Source organism: Numenius arquata, chromosome 1 (genome assembly GCF_964106895.1).
Source record: "Numenius arquata chromosome 1, bNumArq3.hap1.1, whole genome shotgun sequence".
Lineage (NCBI taxonomy): Eukaryota > Metazoa > Chordata > Aves > Charadriiformes > Scolopacidae > Numenius > Numenius arquata.
In genome coordinates this window covers 62,703,641-62,728,390 of record NC_133576.1, presented here as the reverse complement: position 1 = coordinate 62,728,390, position 24,750 = coordinate 62,703,641, and the positions used below count along the sequence as shown (strand labels likewise).

Here is a 24,750-nt window from a genome sequence, read left to right as displayed (position 1 = left end):
TAAGAACATAAACCAAATTTCCTAGTGCAGTTGGTTAAGTTGAAATTAAACAAGAGACCTTCTTTCTGGTGTTTTTGTTTTGTTTTGTTTTGTTTTTTTCTTATTTGCACTTCCCTTTCTCCTGGTTTAGATTGCAAACTAGGAATGGCTGCAGCATGGAAGGCACAAGCCAAACCTCCTCTATACCATTGCAATGAACGATTCCTTATTAAAAGAAAACAAACCAAAACACTCCAAATAAACAAAACCCAAAAAACCCTCTGATTATTTTGTTTACTTCATGCATGACTAAACAGAGTTTACTAGCCAAGTTACTTTGTATTAATTGAGTGACAGTTCTGAAGTAACCTTCAGTCAAAACAATTCTGACCTCTCCATTTAAGTCCTATATAAGGAACAGCTAAAATGTATTCATTTGCAGCCCCTGGAGACCCTTCTTTGTTCTTGTTTTTAATAGGAAGGAGATTTTAGCAGGTTATACCACTTCAGAAGGGTAAAGCCTATTTTTCACTATGCAGCACATACGCATTCCTTAAAGCTGGAAATTAGGAGGAGAGAGTCAAGGTTCTTTCCCTTTTCCATCGCTTACTGTCATCTGGAGAATAGCTGAAGATCTCTACATCCATCTTGTATACCACCAAGACGAGAAAATATTCCCATTGCTTTCCTAAAACTCTTCTCCTCAAACTCAAGCACTCGTGCTGACTAGAGAACTGTGAAATGAAGTTTGTTTTTTGCATACCTGACAAACTGCAGAATTTCTCTGAAATACCTTAACCTTGAACAGGTCCGTGTGAAAACAGAAAATAAAAATAGACTTCTAGAAATTTTCTTAGGTATAAATTTATATAAGAATCCCTGCTGATCATCTTTAGGAGAACATGCTGGGATATGTACTTTTGGTGTTTAGGTTTAATTCAGGATTTTGAGGGATTTCTGCATTGTTTGAACATATGCTCATTAGTCACATTAATCTGCACCACAGACCTTCAGTAAACTTGTACTTTCCATTTCTTCAAATGTGTTAGTTCCAAATGATAGTCTCATAAGAACCTTAATGAAATAGGGTTAAACTTTTCTATACCCCCAAAGACTCAATTTCCAGCTGAAACACTGGATATTATGAGATCCCCAAGCTATCAGGTGATATCCTTTTTTAGTTCTAATTGGCTTAATGCCTGCACAATTTTTCCAGCTTTAGGATGCGAATTCCTATTTACTTTCAGCTATTTGCCCCAAAGTTTAACACCTTTTTTAACATTTTGCTAGTTTCAGATTCTGGTAAACACATGCATTTTCTAACAGTGGGACAAAAACAGTTGTCATATGTTTCAGATACTAAACTACACATACTATAGTCTTTACAATGAAACCAAAATTCTTTCACTCACATTTTTTTTAATATTTAGGGGTGACTGATACTGAGATTTTTGCACCATATCACTTAGAAATAGTTACTTTCTTTAACTCCTTTTTTCACTCTGACAAAAGGAACCTCTTCGCTATGTCATTTATGCTTAACTGATTCAAGGTAAAACAAAAAATATATTCTTAGAAGATTTCCTGAGTATCCAAATAGCTTTCTAAAAGTAAAAAAAAAAAAAAAAATAAAAAAAAATTCAACTATCTGAAATAGCTGCAAAGAAGTATAATTCGCCTTTGTCCTCAACTTTTAAAAATAAAACAAATGAGTATTCAGTATTCTTTGGCAGTGCACAAAATTCTAGGCTACTATTTCTACTTCTCATTTTTAAAGTAACTGTATAGTTATTTCTTTGGTTTTAGATATTCTTCTTGCTATTTAAAGTCTAAACACACTATCAGTTTTCAGATTAATGATTTGGAATACTTTATTAGCATTTTGTGTGTCAAAGGATTTTTTGACATCCAAATTTTGAAAAATGTCTGGAGAAAATAATTTATAAACAAATTCCTGGGGACAGTTTTGGTTTTGGTTGTTTCAAACTTGTCTGAAAATATTTGCAGAAGTTGCTTAGGACTTTCTTTGCATCTTTGTCTCGTACATTTGCTCGGTATCAGGAAAATTGCTGTCTGAATCTTACAGGTCTGTTCATTTCACTCAGAATGATTGTATCCACTTTATGTAAGACATTAATGATTGTCCTCAATTTATTTTCAGTTACTAAAATGCATTTTTGAAGGACGGAAAGAAAAAAAGGCAAACCACAATCCTGAATAGGTTTCTCTTTGGTTTTTTTTGCCATCTTTGTTTCTTAAGTGTGTTGCTCTCCTAGTTCTTAACTCTATCTCTTAATGACTCCAATGGAAAACCAGTATATGCAAATTAATACTATTTCTCTAAAAGCAAGTAAAATAAGACTTTTCTGTTTTCAAAGACTTTTGCATATAGGTTCGAAATGACCTGTAGTTTTTTCGTGTGCCAACATTATCTTCTGTCTTTAGTATGGCATCAACTGCTGCTTGGATGAACTAAAAATTTCATGGACCATTCAGCAAGTAAATGGATTATTAAAACAAATCTTTAGAAAGTGTCTGAATTGTGTACATCTAATTACTATGGATAGAATTTTTTTCCAGGGCAACATGTATTCTTCCATGTTGCCGTTAACTAAGATTTCTGAACATGAGGCATAACATTGCATTATAGCACTTCCTGTTTTAGCAGAATAGTTTCTCTACTCACAGATTCTTCCCATTGAGACTTTCTTCAACAAGAAAACACTGTAAATGATCAATCAATTCTTTTTGAAGATGATGAAAAAAATTCAGGAAAATATTTTTGTTATATGCTATCATTCAGCAGATAATCTTTACTTTTGAATTCAGTGGAAGCTGCTCATACCACAGCACTTTAGATAATAAGGTCAGTCATGAGATTTCTGTCTTGACTTCAGCAGCCTAAGCATGGTTTCACTATGTTTTATATTTTCCTCCAGCAGTTGTTCAGTTATTAGTTATCCACCAATGTGCAGTACTTTCTGTTTTCACTTAACACTGCAGTTACTATCCTTAAGATTTTAAAATCCCTGCTGCTACTGGCTTTTTTCATGGTTTTAGCTCAAGTACTGTATGTTCTGCACTGTTCTTTGTGCAAGCCTCTTCTAGCAACATAAACTAACATTACATCTTCAAATATCACTCAGTTGTTCTCCACCTACACTGGGACATAATGTCCTGTTTTCTAACTGGTGTAACAATATAACATCATAAGATATCAAATAAGTATCTAAAACAATAAAAATTTTCACTGAAAGAGCAATAAAGTTACAAATTCTAAAACTCAAATAGCAGATTTTTATTAGCTGTTTGAGAAATGCACGGTCATGAAAACAATATGTATATTTTCTTTATAGTAAACAAATAGGATTCTTTATGTGCTATATATAGTTCTACAAGAATTTAGCTACTGAAACCTTTTCTAAATTGTTAAATTATTGAAGAGGAGAATATATAGACATAAGTGATATCAACTTTACATAACGTTAAGAGAGAACCTAACAATTCTAAATGATTCTAAAGATAGAGGAAGCGGGAAGAAAGGATTCAATCTAACAATGAGTTATCTGAAAAATGTCATTTTCAAGTATGTTGCAGTTTTCATCTGCTACTCTGTATAAATGAAGAAGAGCTGGTGTGAGTTAGAATGGGGGAGCTGACAATGGGTACAGAGCACACTCAAGATTCAGGAAAAGTCTGTGGGCAATTTCCATCTGTATGCTATGCTCAAAAGGTTACCCCCAAAGGCATCTGAAGTCAAGGAGAGACCAGCTCCCTAATTTACAGTGAAGAACACACTTGTTTAACTTGTTCTTCTACAGAAAGAAGAAACAAAATAATCTAAACAAAGGAGAAGACAGTAGCAGCAAACCTATTAAGCTACTGTCATAGATTAAATGCAGTAAAAATGAGGTCCAGACAATAACACAGCAATAGCTTCTATTGACTTCAAGAACTACTTATCAGAAAACACCATTTAACCATCAGTGATTAAGAACAGTGCTATTATAAGACAAATGACATCCATATCCAGTCTGTCACTTCATTTTGGAAATATTAATATATCTTACTGAGAGACTTTGATTTAATCTCACAGTTGCTACCTGTCTTTTGGAGCTGCAGTTATCTGTATGAGTATGAGAAGATAAATAGCTGGGTGAAGCTAAAACAGATGAGGAGTCTGTTAGGGAGATAGAACTCTGAACAATTATATTCATAGCAGACTAGTTTGAACTAATTGCAACCTGTTTTAATTTGAGACTATTTATATGTACAACTTCTGTAGCTTTTGTTTTTCTTAACATGTAAAGGAAAGAGGTATTCTGAGAGATGAATAGGTAAAACTGTTGGACAATTGAGAGAGCTGGAGAATTGCAGGGCAAATGGATGCTAAATAAAGTAGCTGTGAAGACTGGGACAGGATCTTGAAGGGTGCTGAAGGCTTAGGACTTGCCTGCTATTTTAGAAGGGACCTGATATACTTGACTGTGGGGGAGCCCTGACAATTTTACAACTAACTTCACTGAGGAAGAGACATATAGTTATCTTTTTATATAAAGAGAGTTTACTATCCAGATGCTTTGCGGAACAAAGGTATCATTAATTACTGAGATATTAACTTGATCCTTGTAGTTAACCCTCTGACAAAATGAGGTTTTATATCAACCAAGAGAGACTGGGAGAGAGCTCTTTTTAATATTGAGCCTTATACAGTTCATCAGCTTTACAGATTAGAAGTCTGACAACACTTTATGTCTCCTAGTATATTACACTGGCTACTCCACAGTCACAGCCACCGACAGATATGCTTTAGTTTTTATAATGCTTAGGAAATTGGTGGTTAAAGTCTGCACTGCTGTTCCTCCAGCACCACATGAAGTTCCAGATCCTTGCTGAAACATCACTGCAGTGCAACAGATGAACATTGCACAATAACAGACTTTGTGCTCCCAGAGCTTAGTGTTTTGCGCAGTATGATCATGATATTGTATAGCTGCATAACTCATATACTAGCATCAGCTCTTCAAAACACTAGCAAGGTGATTCAGACATGATGGGATGTCACACATGCCCTGTCACCAACCCCACACATGGTTTTGCAACATGCTGTATGTTCTGTATATAGACAAACCTGAACAGTTCCTTATTCTGTGGGGAAAAAAAGTCCTGGTACAACTTCCTTTTTCCCATGTCTTACCTATAAGAGCTGCTTGTACTGACTTGCATTAATTCAGAATCCTCAACTTTATATTGCTATCTGTAAGCCCTTGAACTGGCCTGGTGCTACAGTGCCCAACACCAAAAAAAGTTGGCTAAAATATCTTCTCAATGTCATTCAGCACAAGTATACCATGAAAGATAGAAGTGTGGTAAGACAGCCTGACCACAAAGTTCTTTTGTGCATGGCCTTACTGGAATTTCTTTTAGTTGACATTTTAATAGCTATATAAATTTTTTTCTGCTCTTCTTCTGTCAGTGTGTTATAGTGCCCTGAGTCAAATTCTCAGGTGGGGCAAATATTGCATGGTCTACAAAGGCACATAGTGCGCTAATTACTAAAGCCCTTTGGCTTTCTCTACTCTTCATTGTCCAATGTGCCAATTAAACACTTTTAAAAAGCCTGAAGGAATGCTTAGTATAGGATTACATACCTTCCAAGAATGTAAATTCTAAGTCTCAGTAAATGAGAGGCATATTTCTGCTCTCGGAAACGTTCCATGCATAAGTTCAAAGAAATTTAAGGGGGAGTTTTAGATTTTGTTTGTTTCTTTGTTTGTTTGTTTGTTTTAATTCTGAGAAAACACCAAAGAATTCAAGTATCAAGCCAACCTTTCAAAATGTTATTGGAAAGACAGATGAAGGAATGCTGCCTTTCCTTTCCTTTCCTTTCCTTTCCTTTCCTTTTTTCCTTTCCTTTCCTTTCCTTTCCTTTCCTTTCCTTTCCTTTCCTTTCCTTTCCTTTCCTTTCCTTTCCTTTCCTTTCCTTTCCTTTCCTTTCCTTTCCTTTCCTTTCCTTTCCTTTCCTTTCCTTTCCTTTCCTTTCCTTTCCTTTCCTTTCCTTTCCTTTCCTTTCCTTTCCTTTCCTTTCCTTTCCTTTCCTTTCCTTTCCTTTCCTTTCCTTTCCTTTCCTTTCCTTTCCTTTCCTTTCCTTTCCTTTCCTTTCCTTTCCTTTCCTTTCCCTTTTCCCCAGTAAGACTGTTCCATGGCTGCTGTCACAGCCAGAGCCTTTTAAAGCCTCCTATGTCCTATTGTCTGTGCCAGCAAGTCACTCACAGCCTTTAGAGCTCCTTCCCCTTTGCTGACTTCCAAGCAGCATTCAGAAGGCTCTCCCAGTCTAATGTGTATCATAACCACTACCCCTCTGACCCTGATTTAAGTGCAGACTAAGTGAACTGGAAGTCTGCTGGCTCTGTCATTGAATTTGTTCCTAGAGGTAAAATCTCTTATAATGTGAAAAATGGTGTGGGATAGAAGAAGCTGTAAAGAATCTTAAGGTCACCTACTGTCCTTTAAATTCATGATATAGACTAGAACTGCACCCTGTGACTCTTTAGTCCACTGAAACATTTCTTTCTTTAAACCTGTTTTTATCTTTGAAACTTGAGTTGATATAGTTACAGCATAGCATGTACCAGTTCATCTCTGCCCTTCCCACAATTTTCAGTGCTTTCCATTCTCTTGGACTGATGAATTGATTAATGAATATTAAACACTGTCTTGCACATAAATCTGTGACAATCTGTTACTAGATTAACAAGCTTTCTGTGAATTTAACAAAATACCAAGAAGAGTTTTTCCCCCAGTATTTAAAAAAAATGAGGTTATGCAAAAAATATTTGTCACAATAGGGTGCTGAGGAATGTAGATTAGTGATGAATATGTATTTCTGATGTCTGTATACACTCAAGTGGGTAGGTAGTCTGACATCATAGACCTCAGCTGTTTAGTATCCTACTTTTGTTAAGAATAAAGTACAGAATTTTGACTCTAATTATTCTCTTGTCCATTTCCGGAGAACTGTAATCTTCCCTGACCATGGGAGGACAGTGTGCTTCCCTGGAAGTGTCTGTCTGTTCCTGCCTTCCCTGTCTGTTCTGTGATACTTGTGGAAAATAGGAGCTATTTTTAGTTTACTCCTTTCTTGTTAAGTATTTTCAGATTTTCCAGTGTACCTTCTGTTCAAGAGTGCTTCTTGAAGGAACCAATTGATATCTGCTTAATCTTAATTGAAATAATTAGTATTTCTAAACAGTAAAAATACTGACTGAAGTTACACTAGTGCAGACAGTTTATTTTCTCTACTAGCAGATTAAGCTGAAAGAGAATGACCAATCTATAAATGAAGATCTTTGTTTCCCATTTTACAAAGCAGAATATCATCTAAAAATTGCACTACTATAACAGTTACGTACTTCTGGAGAAAAAAATTGAAGCCTAAGACAGGAATTTAGCATCCATTACAGTTTTTCATGTCATCACATTTAATAAAATGAGAAGGTCTGTCTCCAGGTGTTTGCAATGAAAGCATGTGGCAGAGGCTAATAGGTTAATGCAACAAAGAGAGTAAGAGAGGAAAAGGCAAAAATGAAATTATTTTGATTAGCAAAATGAGAAGCAGACATTGCCCAACAGTGTCCAGATATCATCAAGGGGCAAAGGTACATTTTAACAAGTCTTGAAGAAGACAGTGCAATGGCTTAGTAAATATTTATGCAAATCTTCTTGACACTGTTTATGTAAAATGTAGAGTTCTTTTAAGTCTTCTATGATTTAGTTAATCAGAATTTTTCCAAGGGAATGAAATGATCATAATTTTTTCATAAATATGTGTAGCATGAAAATTGCCATGTTTTGCTTATTTTTGTTTTGCTCGATTTTGTTTTACTCTTTCATTATATTGCAGTTCCTGTACAGAGTGAGGTTGCACTGAGACTGATTTCCCGTGGTGTAAATTAGAGTTTCATAAGACTAGGAGACTTTTAGTTTGTCATTTTACCACCAGCTGTTTTGTGTCTGTAAATTGCAGGTGAATCTGTCTGGAAAGTCTTCTTCTTCACTCCGAACTTCAGTCCTGAAGGCTCCAATGGTTGCTACGATTCCCACGTTTGCTTCTGCCATGGAGGATTCATCACACGGCATGATCCCCCACTGCTCTTCGATCTTTCCAGAGACCCTGAAGAGAAAGTCCCACTGACTCCAGAAACAGAGAGCCATTTCTATGAAATCCTCAGGGTCATACATCTAGCAGTAGACAACCACACCAGATCCCTGCATGCTGTTCCTAACCAGCTATCATGGGACAACATTCTCTGGAAGCCATGGCTTCAGCCATGCTGCTCATCTCTCTTTCAGTCTTGCTACTGTGACTATGACTCAGAAGGGAACCTGCCAGAGGTGCACTCAGTATAGACAAGCTGTAATTCTTTTCAGGAAACTGGAACAAGAGAGTGTGGGTAGCTGACTTGAACCACTGCAGTACTAGCCTTCAAAAGGTTTTGGTATGCTGGAGGACCTGTCTTTAAATGCATCATTGCAGTAGAAAAGAATTTCAGTCAATAAAATGTGCCAAGAGAAGGGGGCAAGATACACCTTTTCTGTCTTTATGATACAAGAATCAGTATGAAGCCCATGTTGCCGTCCTCATCTACAAGTGGGTAGGGTGTAGAGGTTTTCTAGATGAGAACGTTTTCTAGATTTTCAGCTTTTTTCTTACTAAGCATGGAATTTACCTATAGTTTATGTCAATTACAACCACTAAATGCACACTTTCCTGTCCTTTTTGCTAAGTGTTATCTGCCGTTAATAGGACTTAGCACCAAGTAGAAATAGAGAGATAACAGTGGAGAGGTCCACCTGTGATTATAATTTGATAATTGATAGATAAAGAGCAGACCTGTAACAGCATCTCTATCAACAAGCGTCATGGATATGAAATCATAAACAGATTGCCAACAATCTAACATTGCATGTGCCACAAAAATCTAGAGAGCTATGTAGTGGAAGACCTTGCGTCTACATTAAAATGGAGCTCCCTAGCTAGTGTTCTATTGCATGGCAGCAACCTTTGTTTCAAAAGGAACCCACTTCAAGTGTGCCAGTTTTATGCCTGAGTGTGTACCATAATTCTCCATACATATATATTCAAGCCCCCCAAAAACCCACAAATCCTTCAGTCCCTGATATAGACACACACTTATGGTCATAGCCCAGTTGCCAAAATGAAAGATTTGGTCCATATTTGATATCCGAGTTCCTAATTCACATGATGCTACAAAGATATCTTTCACTATCTACCATACCTATTCTTCCAGTGATGAATGTATTGTGCATCACAAATAAATGAAATTTTGTCTTCCTTTAAACATCTTTGCCGTTGTTTAAACTCTCTGAATAGGATCTATCATTTTCTGGGGAGAAACTTGGGCTTGAGCACTTAAAGCCAAATATAACTGTGTCTCAGTTCTTAGCAAGGCCTTGGGGAATCTGCAGTACTTCAGGCCTAATTTCTGTATCCGTTTTTATCTGCATCTTATTCAGGCACATTTTCTTTCCACTCTATAGGCAGGCAAACTATTTTCTTTGGCAGATTGTACCAGAGGAGAACCTATCAGCAAAATACTAAAATGATTTGATGTCTGATAATAGAAGGTGACTTGCTCCTTATCAGAAAACACTAGTTAATTCCAATGTTACAATGTATTAAAATCCATTTGGTGGTATTAGCACATCACTAATGCAAAAGTGATCTGTGATGATAGCGATGCAACAGCTTCAGTCAGCCAACATTAAGGTTGTGACCTGGTTCTTGGGAGCTATTGAAGCCTGTCCTATAAAAATGTATTGTGATATATGGTATATTTCTCTGTCTGGAAAACCTAGGCTTTGTTTGATATTTCTGCTGCAGTTTCATTCAAAATTTCATTGTCCACAATATCCAGATGGCTGTCCTGGGAAATGTACTCTTCCCTTGAAGTCCTATTTTTGATATTTCACCTTGTTGTTCATGATTGTGTATCTTAAGTACGTGCTTTGCAAGCTGTCTGTAGGCAGCAAAGTCCTGTGCATGCTGATAAAGTTACTCTGTTCAGGTATTTCCCTGATAACCTCAGGACTGTTTATATTGTACCTGGAGAGTTGTCAGATGGCCATTCATGTGGCATAATTCCCTCTTTGCTTTATTTAATCACTGATGCCCACAGTTAGAAAACAAGTACTCTTCTGCAGTGATCAGTGTCTGTCTCTTGACATCACGGCAGGATGCATACATCCCAAATTTTTGGTCCGCACCATGTGGCCCAAGTGAGGCACAGTGCTGGTGCCTGCGTGCCTCTCCCTGCAGTGGGTGGGCAGCCTGGGTTGCAGCCAGAGTGCTGGCTGCTCCAGCACCGAGTACCATGGCGTGGGGGGAGCCTCTCTCCAGCTCCTGCAGCTCTGCTGCCGCTTACACAAAACTTTGCAAGCAAATATGCCCACTGAAGCATATGGGAGAAAATATGTTGTATGTTAGGTATACAGCAGTAACTCAGACAAGGTGTTTGATGTCATCAGATCTGTTTTGTTCACACAATTGCTGGGCTGTGACCTTGACAGGAATCTCAATTTATATTCTCAAGGACATCCACATCTACTTCTTTTCATCGGGAAGATGCTGTGTTGCTATTATTTCTTGTCTTTCTGCAGGTGCAAGAATTGTTTGTTGTGTTAGGCACAGCACCTGTTCTGTGCTGCCTGACTAAGGTATTAAAAATGATAATTTTTCTATTGCTCTGATTTCTTCTTGCCTGAATATGGCCTTTCTTTTATACCCTCCTTTCTTAAAAAATCCACACCCCTCAAATACTTTTCCACCTATTTCTTTACCACTCAATCGTCCCGTTTGCTTGTCATATTGATTGTGATGGCTATTTTGCCCTAATCAATCAGAAAATGAAAAGTAGTCTTTGTGAAAAGATTTGACTTTTAGATCTCCTTGACTCTGCTAACCTCCTACTTATTTAAGGTCTAGCAAGGATTAACTTTGCATTATGAAATCTAAGAAATTAAATTTTACCCAAGACACCCTGCATAATAAAAGTTATTTCTTGTTTGTGGCACAAGCTTATTATTTTTCAAAATATAATTTAGTACAACATTTAATATTTTGACTTAGGCAGTAAAATCTGAAATCCATTTTTACAATTGTTCCTTCAAGAAAGATTCTATTAAGAATAGGGCAGTATTTTTCATACTCTATGTTAATGCCATTTCATTTAATGCCTAAAATAAACCATCCCTGTATTGCAAATGTATTGTACCTTTCAGTACTGTACCTTTTGTTCTGGAAATGGCATTACCAGATCATGGTAATTAGTCTTGTTTATCTGCAAAATAAAATGAGAAGTACAATACAACATTTTTGTAACGGCATTGCCTGTTCTAACCAGGAAAAGTTTTGTTTTTCACAACAGGTTATTGGTGGGATATACCTGATTCACAATTTATTAACAAAGAAGGTTCAAGGAGAATGTGCTGCTCTGGTACTTTGAAACTGACTTTCAATCTATCATTTAACGAGCACTGGTATTGTAACATGGTGCCTGTTTGTAGTATATGTCAGTTTAAACTGGGAGTCAAGCTTCAGAGGGAAGTGTACTCCTTTAAAGTATTATTTAACAGTATCACATCCTAGTTTGTCACAGAATCCCTGTATGGCCCAGAGCAAGCCATTTAACTCTGTTTCTCTGTTCCTTCTTTGTGCCCAAAGAAGGATAACAGTATTTCTCTAACTGTTGGGAATACTGAACTAACAAAAAATACTGAAAGTGGTAAGCTGGTAAAGGTGCATTTCTAGTCAATAAGGCACAGGAGCTGGAAAACTAGTATGTAGAAGATTCCCCTATACTAGGACTATAAGATACCCTTAACTTGCAGGTAGGTTCTGTGCTTACTGTTTAGCACGTGGGATCGGGGCTTGGAGGAGAGAGAACAGATGACTAAAAAAGATGCACACTGGGGATTCAGAGAAATATATTAGTCACATTTTTCCAATTATATTTATTCTCTCTTTTAGCAGACATAGGAGACTACATGGAATTATTTAAATAATATTTTCCCCTCAAGGACTGAGTGTCACAGGTTCCTAGCTCTTAAAAATAGAGATAGCCTGACTTGCCTCAAATTATTGTGTCAGAAAAAGAAAAAAAAAACCAAACAAACCAGAAAAAAAGGAAACTATGAGTCTTTAGAGATAGGTGTCAGCTCACTGAAATCCAATTGAAGGTTTGCAGAGAACTACGTGAATATGGTCCGTATTCCTCACAGTTCAGTGAGAATCATCACTTGCCAGCAATAGTTTATTTCACGTTGTAGTAATGTGAGACCTGGGTGTTCGAATGTGTGGACAGTGTAGAAAATTTCACATAAGATGTTACCTGACATAAGACAAAATGGAAAAGAAAGAAAAAGAGGGCAAGCATAGCTACAAAAATCCTATATTCTAGTAGAGTGTATTAAAGCATAGGAGGTTTTGATTCACATTAAGACATGATAGTTCTGTGTATAAGACAGACCTTTTCATCTTCTCTGTCATTTCTCTTTCCTCTGGCATTGCCTGTCCAGCATCTGAAATATACTCTGAGGAGCAAACTTTCAAGAGGAGTCCAGACAGCCAGCGTACACTACACGCAGAGTGGCCAGTCATGTGGGCAGCAGGAAAGGCTGGCATAGAAAACTCTGCACTGGGAACCACCAGGGAACAGATGGTTTCTGGGGGTTATCTCCAACCTGAAGACAGAGGTCTACAAATTGCTGGTTCCTCTGACTCTGTCAGGGACTGCAGGTGACCAGGAGGAATGAAGGATGCCTCTGCAGCTGACTGAACTGCAGTGTATTCTGCAGCAGCATACTTCAGTGTTAGACTGTCAGGTGGAAATTTGCTGGATGGAGGACCCCTTACCTCTGAGTAAATACACCAAGCAGGCTACTCCTGAATCATCATTCAAGAGGTAACAGATCTTAATCTTAATCTCTGGGTCTAAGACAGCAACAGTCACGCATTTGACTCAGTTGTGGACCAGAAGACCTGAGCCAGGCTCTAGGGACTCCCAGTTTTACAGGGTGCTAAAACTGCAAATAATTCAGGGAGTCTTGGAAATGCTCTGATAGATCATACGGCTTTTCCAAAACATTTTGATGTTCTTGGTAGATTTTATTTGTATCAAAACTAATAAAAATCTGTCTACAACTTCATCCACATGGCAAACAAAGGATGCTGCAAATTGTTCTCAAGACTACCTACAATAGCTTTAACCTGCTGGTTCAGTACTGAGAGCAGTGAGCTTGTGCCAACAACAGGTTTGGTGACTGAAGGTTTCTTGTGCATATGGAAAGACGCTGAATTCCAGAATCCCGCTGAAGCTTGCAGTATACTGACTAGGAAGATAAAAACTGGCTTGATTATCCTCACATCTCTAATTGCACTGTCAAAGTTCCGAAACATTGCAGACCTTGCAGGATGTGGATTATAGGCCCTGCAATGCTTATAGAGCATCTCCTGAATACTTAAAAAGCATTCCTCTAATATAAATCATGCTGGATTCCTTATGTAGATTAATGTTAGTCTTATTTATAAAAGAATGGTGCCACAGGTGTTTTCCTTGAAAAAGAAAAGTATTTTTGAAGAGAACAGATTCAGCTCAGTTACAAAAAACCTTCCAACATTATTTATTCTACAGTTATCAAATAATAAAACATTTTATCCAGACAATATTTTATTGTACCTGATTTTTGTGAAAAATACTGTGAAGTAGTTAAAATTATAAGGCAAGCCTCTTCATTGTGACACTTATTTTAAGAGAATTTGATATGAGATTGCTTTGGGTAGCAATATTTATTACAAAAGATTTGAACAAAGCATCTCAAAAGCCTTCTGGACTCAAGTTGGGTTGTAAGAGAATAACTTTGGTTTAATATGCTCTTCATTGCTTACAAATAAAAAAACAAGCTATGAAGGAAAAAAAATTCCAACTTTAAATATGGTTTGCCTGTGCTGATAGTGATAAAAAGAATACTAGAAGTTTGTACCATGTGTGAGAACTTCTTTCAATTTTTTCCTTATTTTTATCTTATGTGGTATATCTCCTCCTGCCAAAAGGCAAAATATTCAGACTTAGGAAATTGTGCTGATTGGTTTGTAATTGTTAACCTTACACTGTCATATGTAATGCATTGGGAAGTAACTGTTTAATACTACTGTCCAGAGAATTTTTTAAGCTCCAGGGAGATTGTTAGAATAGGAATTTTATATCTGAACACCTCCCTGTCTAAAACACATGAAAAGCACAGTCATCCAGTGACATGTGATCACTCACCAATCTTTTATAATGCATATCATTCTGCAAAAGGAGCTGCTTCATCCCCCATCCTTCTCCTCTGTGATGCTTACTAAAAATAAAAGGAAATCCCCTCTGATACTAAGATTATGCTGCTGAATGACAACCCTCTGACTATCTTTCAACAAAATTCATTCACAAGAGACCATTCCTAGGAGCTAGATCGTATTCTGCCCATTCTGAAAATTAATGATAATGATATGATTAGGTATTTAAGAAACATGCAGACATGGCACTTCAGGGCATGCTCTAGTGCCCAAGATTGTTGGTTTGTGTCTGTTTGTGGGTGGGGTGTGGTGTGGTTGTGCTGGGTGTTGTGTTCTGGGATTTTTTGGGTGTGGGTTTTTTTGTTTGGTTGGTTGGTTTTGTTTGTTTGTTTGGTTGGTGTTTTTGTTTGTTTGTTTGTTTGTTTGTTTTTTGTTGTTGGTTGGACTCGATGATCTCAAAGGTCCCATCCAACCAAAAATATTCTGTGATTCTGTGATAAAAGTCTTTTGCTAGAGCTCAGGCAGCTGTATTAATGTACAATAAATGAATGCTGCAGACAGTTTTGCCCATAAGTTTTTAAGGACTCAGTACCAGACTATGTAAAGGGATGCCATCTTCGTATTATAACCCCATGCTCAGTTTCAGGTTTCTCCTGTGTTTCTCCTCTTTGCCCTCCAGACGCAAGTTGGGGAATGCAGCTTCACTTTAAAAAGTTGGCTTGGCAGATTTACCTAACTGCTTTATGAAAATGTAAACCCTTTCTTTGCATGAGAGGTTGTTATACCATAGGATGAATCAAGGTGATAGTCCATTGAGATCCAGACTGTGGCCTTCACAGATTAAAGGCAAAGTCCAGATCTTAATGAACATTCACCTTGATCTAACGGTATAACAACCTCTTTTCATGCAAAGAAACAGTTTGCATCCATAAAACTGTCTTAGGTAAACCCATGCAAAAGCAGCAACATCGTAGGAGTCTCTGGAGGAATTGTATCTCACTAAGACAAGGTTCCTCTTATCTCTTGAAAGCAATGCAAACTGGAGCAGAATTTTTGCTATTCATTGAAATCTTGCTGCCAATAAATCTCTTCTGATCAGAGACTCATAAGACACCAACTGTCTAATATAAGCTGTGGCTTAAACTTTTATCCAATTGATTCTCAGGGCACTGAAACTTCAGCTTTCCTGAAAGGAGCCTGACAAAGCCAAAGGAATACATAATCAGGAAAGAGGTAGAATAAGGAAGCCTTTTAGGGGATGCAGAGTATGTTTGCAGAATGAAACAGAATGAGAAGGCATGCTTTCCATCTTCTGATGCTTGCTATAGGCTCCAGCTATGATCTCATTCCGTACTGACTGGCCTTGCTCTGCTGGTGGAGAAGGTACACAACCAGTGGACCACATGGACACGGGCAACGCCACACAGTGTCTAATTTTTTTATTTTATTTTATTTTATTTTAAAAAGAAGACTGTGAAGTTCATCAGAGCATGTATCTACAAGCTAATTTGGACGAAGCAAGAGTGTTATCAGGAGGTTGAGAGATGAAATCAAGATCTAGGAAAGTGTACAGGCTGAGAATGAAAAATTCACTCTTCCTCTTCTGCTTGAGACTGTGGCACTGAGTAATAAACAATTTCAAATCCAGGGAATCAGGAAGAGGGTAATATTCCCTAGCGGTAAGGGCACTCACCCGGCTTGTGATGACAGCTTTGCTATGAAACTTCAAGACTGATTAAGTATTTTTAATCACATGAGATACACAGATTGCCTCTGGAGCAGAGAGGGACATACCTTATGGCTACAAAGTCACTTTCTGTCGCTGTTACTCACTCCCTGACCCAGTGAGTCTAGGAGTCTTTCCTGCAGAGCAGCAAAGCTTGTACAGGTAGAGCAGAAAGTGTGTTATGCTTCTCCTTGCCCACCCTCGTCTCACACGCAGCCAGATGCTTAGGGATGCTTTGTTTTTACTGCATGTTCCATCTAGAAAAATGTTGAAGAGGGAAGGCCTAAAAGAATTATCTTTTTTGATCCTAGAGTTTGAAAGAAAACAATACTTGTGCAGGAAGGACCTCATTCTTGCATTGCCAGGAGTGCCCTGAAAGTAGTCGGATGTCATAGGGAGGATATATTCACTGGCTGCAGAAGGATTTAGAAATCACTGTAGACAGAAGTGTAGTTGTAGGTCAGGGATTTATCTTATTTAAGTTCATACACTTATAATGAAGATATCTAGAGCTGAACTTGCCTCCATTTCCACCTAGGGGAGAGAAAAACAAGATGTGTCTAGCCTAGCTTATATGACTATGTGAAGATTATATCAGTAATACCTAAGAATCTTCTCTTTGTTTTGCTTTTTCATAGATAAACAAACAAACAAACAAACAAAAGGCATAAATAACCAGGATAAATAGCATAAATCTCAAGACATCTGTGTTTAGAGTGTTGAATCCCATTTGTCTCCTGGAGTCTTTAAAATCTTTTTTAAAAAGTGAGCAGGTATGAAATTTTCAACAGTACCCAAATGGAGATTTTCACAATCAGAATCTTGCCACTAAATGCCTTAAAGCACTTTTTTAATGGCTAAGCTTCTTTGCTTGTTTTGTTGATTGTTTTTTGGCTCTGACCTTCAGGTCTTCTTGGCTATACCATGCTCTGCAAAGCAGTGAAAGAAAATCCTATTGAAAGTATTTAAAAGAAGTGTTATCATTATACAGGTCAGGCAATTTGTTTTTAAGGTCATATTAATCATTTTGTATGCCAACATTTTAATTATTTTACTAGGGTGAGATATTTCAATTAGAATAGAGTTTTGCCAACAGTAAATTAAGATCTTTTCCAATTTACATTTTCTGTTAACATCAATTATGATTGAAGAAAGAACTTGACTCGTAGAATACCGCTTAACGTCTGGAAAAACGTCATGACATTTAATATACAGCTGTCATTCTCTACTTTAGTGAATGTTTACTTGCCATGCTAAAACATTTACATTGTTATATTCATATTGTACATTTGCCATCATCTTGTATCTTCAGAAATACTTCCTAGACAAGCAAACAAATAAACTACTCTGAATTATGCATGAAAAATTATTTTAGGGCTCCATCTGCTAAGCATTTTTTAGAGTTTGTTTCTTAAGTTAAAAATGTTTATTCTGCATTATATTGGGTATAAAACTAGATGCAGCACCTTAATGGATTTTATTTCTTAATATTCTGCAATACCACATGACGAAGTACATATCTAGTAAGAATGCAAGAAGGAAGATCCTAGTTTAGCAGGCATTTGAACATAGGCTTGCAATTTAGCTGTCTTTATCATCCCACTATGTTCAGGAACTTTGCTGAGAGCCAAACATGCTTCACCAACAGGAGACACACAGACTGAGTCATGTATAGTATTTTACTCTTATTGTCAATATCTTTGATTTACTCTAAGCCAAAAATCCTGTATATGTTTTAAATACCAGGTGTTTCCAGCATTTCCTATTCCATGATTTCAGGCTGTGTCCATCAGATACTTGTAAACTTTCCTCCAGCCTTGCTCTTTCTTGGAAATACAATGCAAGCTAATATTTTTTTTGAGTTCAACAGCCAGTTACTTCTGTTACTAGGATACTGTTTACCATAAAGATCATGATGTAGAATGCACTGGCTAAAAAAGATAATAAAAAGCTAGTAGAACAATGAAAAGCTTTCAGAGGGGATAAATCCAAAGGCACTGAGGGTCAACTACTATCCAGCTATAAAATGTGCCTTTTCACTTGCATCACAAGAAGCGGCACTGAATCTGTTAGATTCCGCTGTTAAAAACAAAGGACCAAAAAATTTAAATGGGAGATGAAAGAGGCATTTTTCACACAGAGCTAGAAACAAGCTAAACCCAGCATTAACTAGGATCACATTGGCTTATGGCTCTATAGAAATAAAACACTGTTGGCAGGACAGAAAATCATGAAAGACAGAAGAACTGGATGCAAGAATGAGGTATATGAATTAGACAAGTAACCAAAGAAAGATATAAGAAAAGAATAATAATAATAAAAAGTACTCCAGCTCCGCTGACCTTCATAAGCAGAACAGAGAGGAAAACATGAAATTAAAAAATCTAGACAAGAATAAGAAAGCACATTTACAATTATTGCTCTGGGTGATTCATTAGGGAGAAACACTTCTCATTGAAATGAGTAGGGAAAGGCAGATGCTTGGCTTATCCTGTAATATTATACTTGGCTGGGAAGATCTATTGAATTTAGACACCTATGAAGCAATATCATTGGGTGTATAGTGGAGGAAGTCCCTCTAAATGTCTACTTTTCAGACATCTATATAGTGCAGTAATGTTCTAGAACCTTTGAATGTTTCTAGAAGTAGGTCAGATTTGTGTTAATTGCAAGCAATGAAATCAAACACGTAGGTTTCCCCTCCAGGTGTGCTGAAATAGAAGATTTCAAGGCTAATTTTAGAGGAAAAAGCAATCCAGAAGTAGTGGTTTTGAAGTTGTTGGAGATCTGGGACAGAGGATATCTTCCAGTGTCAGCAACAACATTTATGATAAATCTTTTTTTATTCCCTGAATAAAATGAAATTAACATTTACGTGTGATTTCACCAGAGTATTTTGGTCAATACTATAATAGGCCAAATAATCAGACAGACAAAATAAATATTGAGAGCAGATAAAACATGATTTCTTAATTTAAGAAACATGATCACTGGCTGTACGGATGAAGAAATTATTCTTTACTTCACCTACATTCAAAATATTTTATGTTTGGACAAGTCTCTTATTTTCATTTGCTTCTATGTTTTCTGAATGAAAGACATTAACAGGAACCAACTCGGATTTGTTTGACTAAATGCTCTTATCTGAAAATGTAATATGTACATGTGTTTCCAACTTTGTTTAAAACACATCTATGCTTAGGGACATGTAAGTTTGTTTTGTTATGAATCACTAAGTCATTAATTCTGCATTCTCGTTTCTCTCCCCAACTTTTAACTGTGCTCTTTACCTGCTTCCATTACAATGTAACATCATGATCCTAAGTACTATCAAATGACATGTCAATATAATGCCAAAGAAAATGCAAATACTAATAATTACTACTACAAGTACTACCAGTACTACTACTACTAAATAAGATTCTAAAGCCTGTTAAAAGGTAGCTCCCAAAAGGAACAGTGAACAACATCTCTTAGCAGCACAAATTAACCCTTGTTCAGTTCTGTGCTGACAAGGTTAAGCAGCAGCTGGGTAAGCTCAGTAAAAATGCTCTTTCTACCTACATTAGCTACACTGAAATCTGAAGTACAGTCGTACCCAAAACTGAAGTAATTTGATGTTAGCTAAATATCTGATTCAGATCTACAGCACACACTTTTCTCTTTGCATTAATACTATTGCATTAATAAGCATACATTTCCCCACACATTTTTATGAATTATTAGCACTATCTCTACTAAAGAGAACAGACAATGTAGTAAGATAGAATATATCCAAGAAATTATATATCCAAAGGATGATGCAGGTTTCCTCTGATGGAAAGGAGAGAGAACTGTCTAAATGGGCTGTGATCCAGATTGTTTGTTTCTCTTTCTAAGAATTCCTAATTCGCAGAAGAACACAATACAGAAATTAGCAAGGCATCCTCCAGAAAAATGAGAAGAGAAAGAGGTATTTCTAAAGATTTTAGTGTGTTAATCTTTCTGGAACATAAAGTAGTAAAAAAGAAAGAGTGCAGAGTTGAAGCGGCAGACTCTCCATCCTTATGCATTATTAATTGTCTGAACAAAAGTAACATGTACATGTCAACATTCATTAGAAAATTCAAAGCACATTAATCTATTTAAGGACTGTGATATTATGAATTTTACCCAATGTAACTGATTGCTTAGGAGAGAAAATTTGCAATTTTTAGTGGACTGTCTACAAGTTCCACTAATCACTTTTGTTGAAAATCACACCTAGTGATCACAAATTAGTATGGTTCCTTTATCTGTGTTTCAATATTAATTTGCATTTGTTTTTGCATAATTGAAATTAATTGGAATAAATGTGTATCAAAGAGTTAAAAAGTCAGTAACCTGATTTCAGCTGAAAGATTAATTTCAGTTTCACAGAAATGTTTGTCTATATTTTTCTTCTATTTTTGTCTTGTGATCTCATTTTACAGTATATGACAGCTATCATCTGGTCGTAAACCATCATTGTGAAAGCCTAGAACACAGCAAACAGAGGATTTATTCAAATTCCATGTTAAAATAAGAAAAGGGATTAACATAATACTTACTAAGATGTAAATGATTGATAGCTGACCAATTCATGGACACATACCGTTGCCCATACTGAGTACATTATGTGGCATGAAGATACTGTCATTTGAAAGGTGGCCATGATACTTACAGAAAGCAATTTTTCAGTTCATCACGCATCACATGACCCGTAGGATTTCTGAGTATCTCTCTTGTTAATTCACACACAAGAAAGCGCTTTGGCTAAATGTCCCAAAACTCTAACAATTTGTTTTTATTTGGGTACATAATGCAAGATCTAATTCCAGTTATTTCTGCCCGGAATAATACCAGTGCTGAAGCATGTGCAGGACAATGCAAAGGATGGCGCTGTACAGAGATTATGTTTCTGCATAGCAATTTCCCTCCTCTTGCAGTACAGTCAGCAGCACTCTAAAAGTTAGTATAGCAGCTGGCAGAAACATCCCAGCGTGGTGATTGTGGTGGTGTTTTCAATGTATTCGGTCAGTTCTGCAAACCTGATTGTTTAAATTCAGCAATTATTTGATTTTGATGTTGGGATTGTTTTTTCTTTTTTATCTCCTCTCCTTTTTTTTTACTTCTTCCCCCCCCCCCCCCCCCCCGAATCCTAAAGTTCTAATAAGGGCTAACACAAATCCAGAAGCCATTTTCAAGTTCATATCTTCCATGTTCAGATCCTTACCCAGCCATGAACAATGTAGATGATTGATGTATCTTGAAGTGAAGAGCTTTTTTGTCATTGTCACTTTGATTGGCCAGAAATGATTCCTAAGTGCAGTATTTGAAAAGACTCTCAGTCTTCAAATGAAAGTGTAGGAGGGGGTGAGAATGGTGTGACAGAAAAGCTTTTCTGTGTAAAAAATATCCATCAATTTTTTGTCCTTTTTACACCATTGCAAATTTTGCTCATTTCCGTCATCAACAAGCACTGTTTTCTAAAGAAGAGATGAACACTGTTACCAACTTTAAGAAGTGAGTAACAGGAGATATTCAGGGTGGAAATTCAGGGAATTGGGAGAATGAGGTTCACGAGTAAGGTTTAATTACTGCTGTAAAAGATGCACCCATGGAATTAAGTGAAACTGCAGCGAAGCTCCCTTACCTGGTGGACACCTCTAAAACACCCTTAAGTAATTTTAATTTTGTATAAGTCCTCTCCTCTCCTCTCCTCTCCTCTCCTCTCCTCTCCTCTCCTCTCCTCTCCTCTCCTCTCCTCTCCTCTCCTCTCCTCTCCTCTCCTCTCCTCTCCTCTCCTCTTCTTTTTCAAGTATGCTTTAATCAGGTGAAGTACTGTTAAACTCACAGCCATGTAGTGATATTGATTGATTTTAAATCTTCCACTATACTGACATTCCTCTACAATATATCGCCCAGATTTAAGAGAGGAAAAGTAAGAAAGCTGAGGTGGAGGTGGCAAAGGACATATGTGCAGAGGAAGGGATTGGATAGCCATCATTAGAGAGGCAGCATACAAGCTGAGTGAGGAGAAGACCTAACAGATGAAGTGTTGAAGGTGAGGGGAAGAAAGACTTGAAGGTATCATCAAAGTACCTGAACAAAATAGCAAATGCACCCGAGATATAAAGCCACAGTATCAACAAAGATACTCTTTTCACCAAACTAGAAAGCAGAGTAAAATCTCAGCCCTACAAAGTAAAGTGATATTTCAATCAGTCCTTTGAATGACACTTTTTATTAATAAACTTGGACTACATGGTTTCCCTGGCTACATAGGCTTCTTATCATTCAAGGGTATATGATGAAAATATATAGTGGTTCAAGATGACTGCATGCAATGAGAGCCACTAAACACTAAACAGGAAAAAAATTTGAGGAAAAGCTCTAGAGATTTCCATACAATAAGGATTGTCTAATTTATTTAAACTAATTTATTATTAGGAGCCTTTTGAAAGCAGGTACTGAATCCATTGTCAGTTCTCATCTTTTTCTCAGTGTCCTTGTATCAGCAAGATTAAATAATACTGACAGTTAAAAAGCCTTGGTTTAACTTGCATAGATGTATCTGGAGATCCATGCCAAACTTGAGTTCATTTAGAGACGTTGCTTGACAACCTGATCCTTTGAACTCAATCTGTACTTGATCTTGCACCTCTACGTTGCCATGGCTCCCAGATAAAACAATGTAAGTATTTTACCCTAAAGGCACACCAACAACTAACTTACTGCAAAGAGGTCTCCTTGGTTGTGCTTTCAGTTCTGGAATACTGATGTACAAACTCTCCCCATGCACAAGCATGCACATCATTAAGTTTCCTTTACAAACTTTCACAATATCCTTTGGAAAAAGAAAAAAAAAAGAAAAAAAAAAGAAAAAAAAAAGGATATAACTTGAATCTCTAAAATTCCTTTAAAATTATTGTTATGATCTCTACCCTGTTAACCTTTATGATCTCATTTTCCACAGTTACTGTTAAATTGCTTCCTGCAAAGTGCCAGAACAGGTGACAGTGACAATATGTTCTTCATTTTACCCATGGTATCAATGGGTAAAAATGATTCTAATAAGTCTTCACCAAGAATTATGATCCCGTAAGAAAATATCACACCTATTTTTCTGTAAAAGATAAGAATGGTAAAGTGCATACCACTGTCACACAGAATTAAGTGCTCTTTGAAATATCATAAACAAAATACAAAATAAAATAAACATACAAATTATGTTTTAGGAATTTAGGAACATAAATGGATTCTTAATGTAAACAGTTTTTCTTCACAGAAAAAAATAAATTTAAAGTGTAGCAGAAAAACATTTTTCTATGAAAAGCTGGAGCTGCAGGAGGTGATTGAAAGCTTTGCAATGCCGAGTGATACTTGTAAAGGCATGATTGTTAGTTATAGAATATTCATTTTAAATTATTTTTCAAATGTTTACCACACTAGTTTAGATTCAAACTGTGAGATATGTAGTCTTGGTGGGAAACATTTCCCAGAAATCACAATATTTTCAAAGAACTATCTGTAGTGAAACAGAATATTCATCTGAAGGTGGGCAAGATATGAATATGGTACTAGGGGGTCACATTGACTTGGTGAATTTTATTTTTGTTATGAAATGTTTGATTGTGTAATTATAGAGGAAAAAAGGATGAAATAAAACTTGTTGAACTTTTTTTAAATCATTAATGAAATATTTTGACAAAATTATTTTTCTTCCTTGAGCTATTCCTTTCCCTTTTCCTTCTTTTTGCCTTCTCCCTTTTTTTTTTTTTTTTTGTCAGGAGATTTTTTTTAAAGATTATCCGGATTTGGATTTTTTTCCCTTCTCTTTTCTTTTTTGAGATAAACATGAACATATTTTAATGAAACTTTTACTTTTTGACTAATCTTCCATTAGTAGAAAGTGTAAGAACAATTTTGCTCGTAAGTCAGTGTTGTCATTTCCCTGTTTTCTGTAAGGCACTGCTCTTGTGTATGTCCTGAAAGCTTTATTGCAAGTTAAAAGGAAGGATGTACATTTGATGTCTACAATCAGGGATATAAATCCATATATCAACTCATAAGTAAGAGGAGGTCATTTTTCAAATACTAAGTACTACCAGCTATCTGTGACTTAACTCTGAGAGCTAGATACAATATGTTTTGCTACCAGATATAATATTTTGTTGTGATGCAATATTATTTAAAAAGACATTTCCTAGCCAGCTTAGATTTTTCTTCTCCAAGGAATAGCAAGCTTTGTCTGAACTAAAGGGTGTGGGGTTTTATGTGATATTTATTACTGCTCTCTGAGTATTCCCTGCCTTCTGTCCATCACTTTTAGAAGAATATTGTGGAGCCTGCCTTTTTTTAAAAGTGTTTGAAGCATACATTATTTAAGTGTTCAAGACACGTTATCATTTCAGTCAACATTTCAGTAGCGCACTCTGTTACTGCCAGAGAACAGATAGGTCCCATTCAGCTCAGTGTTAGATAACAGATGCTTGAACGAGATTACAGAAGCAGAGTAAAACCATATAGCAAAGAAATTAGTCTCTATCATATGTAGCACTTTTACCACATCTATATCTTTGAATTTATAGTGTGTGCAACGGCCTCTCACATAAAAGGTACAAGATAACAACAAACTGTATTCTTCTTCCTGGAGAAGTTCATCAGATATCGTACTGATTCCTAATGA

The 24,750-nt window shown here is 36.5% G+C and overlaps 1 protein-coding gene across 1 annotated transcript in view; it reads left to right on the top strand.

The window, feature by feature from the left end:
* The window catches only part of STS (steroid sulfatase), an 88,754-nt gene extending 80,366 nt beyond the window's left edge, over positions 1-8,388 (top strand). The window contains exon 9 of the mRNA XM_074149419.1: positions 8,006-8,388. Within this exon, the coding sequence (XP_074005520.1) occupies positions 8,006-8,388 (383 nt within the window). The remainder of the gene's footprint in view (positions 1-8,005) is intronic.
* Positions 8,389-24,750: the final 16,362 nt, after the last annotated feature.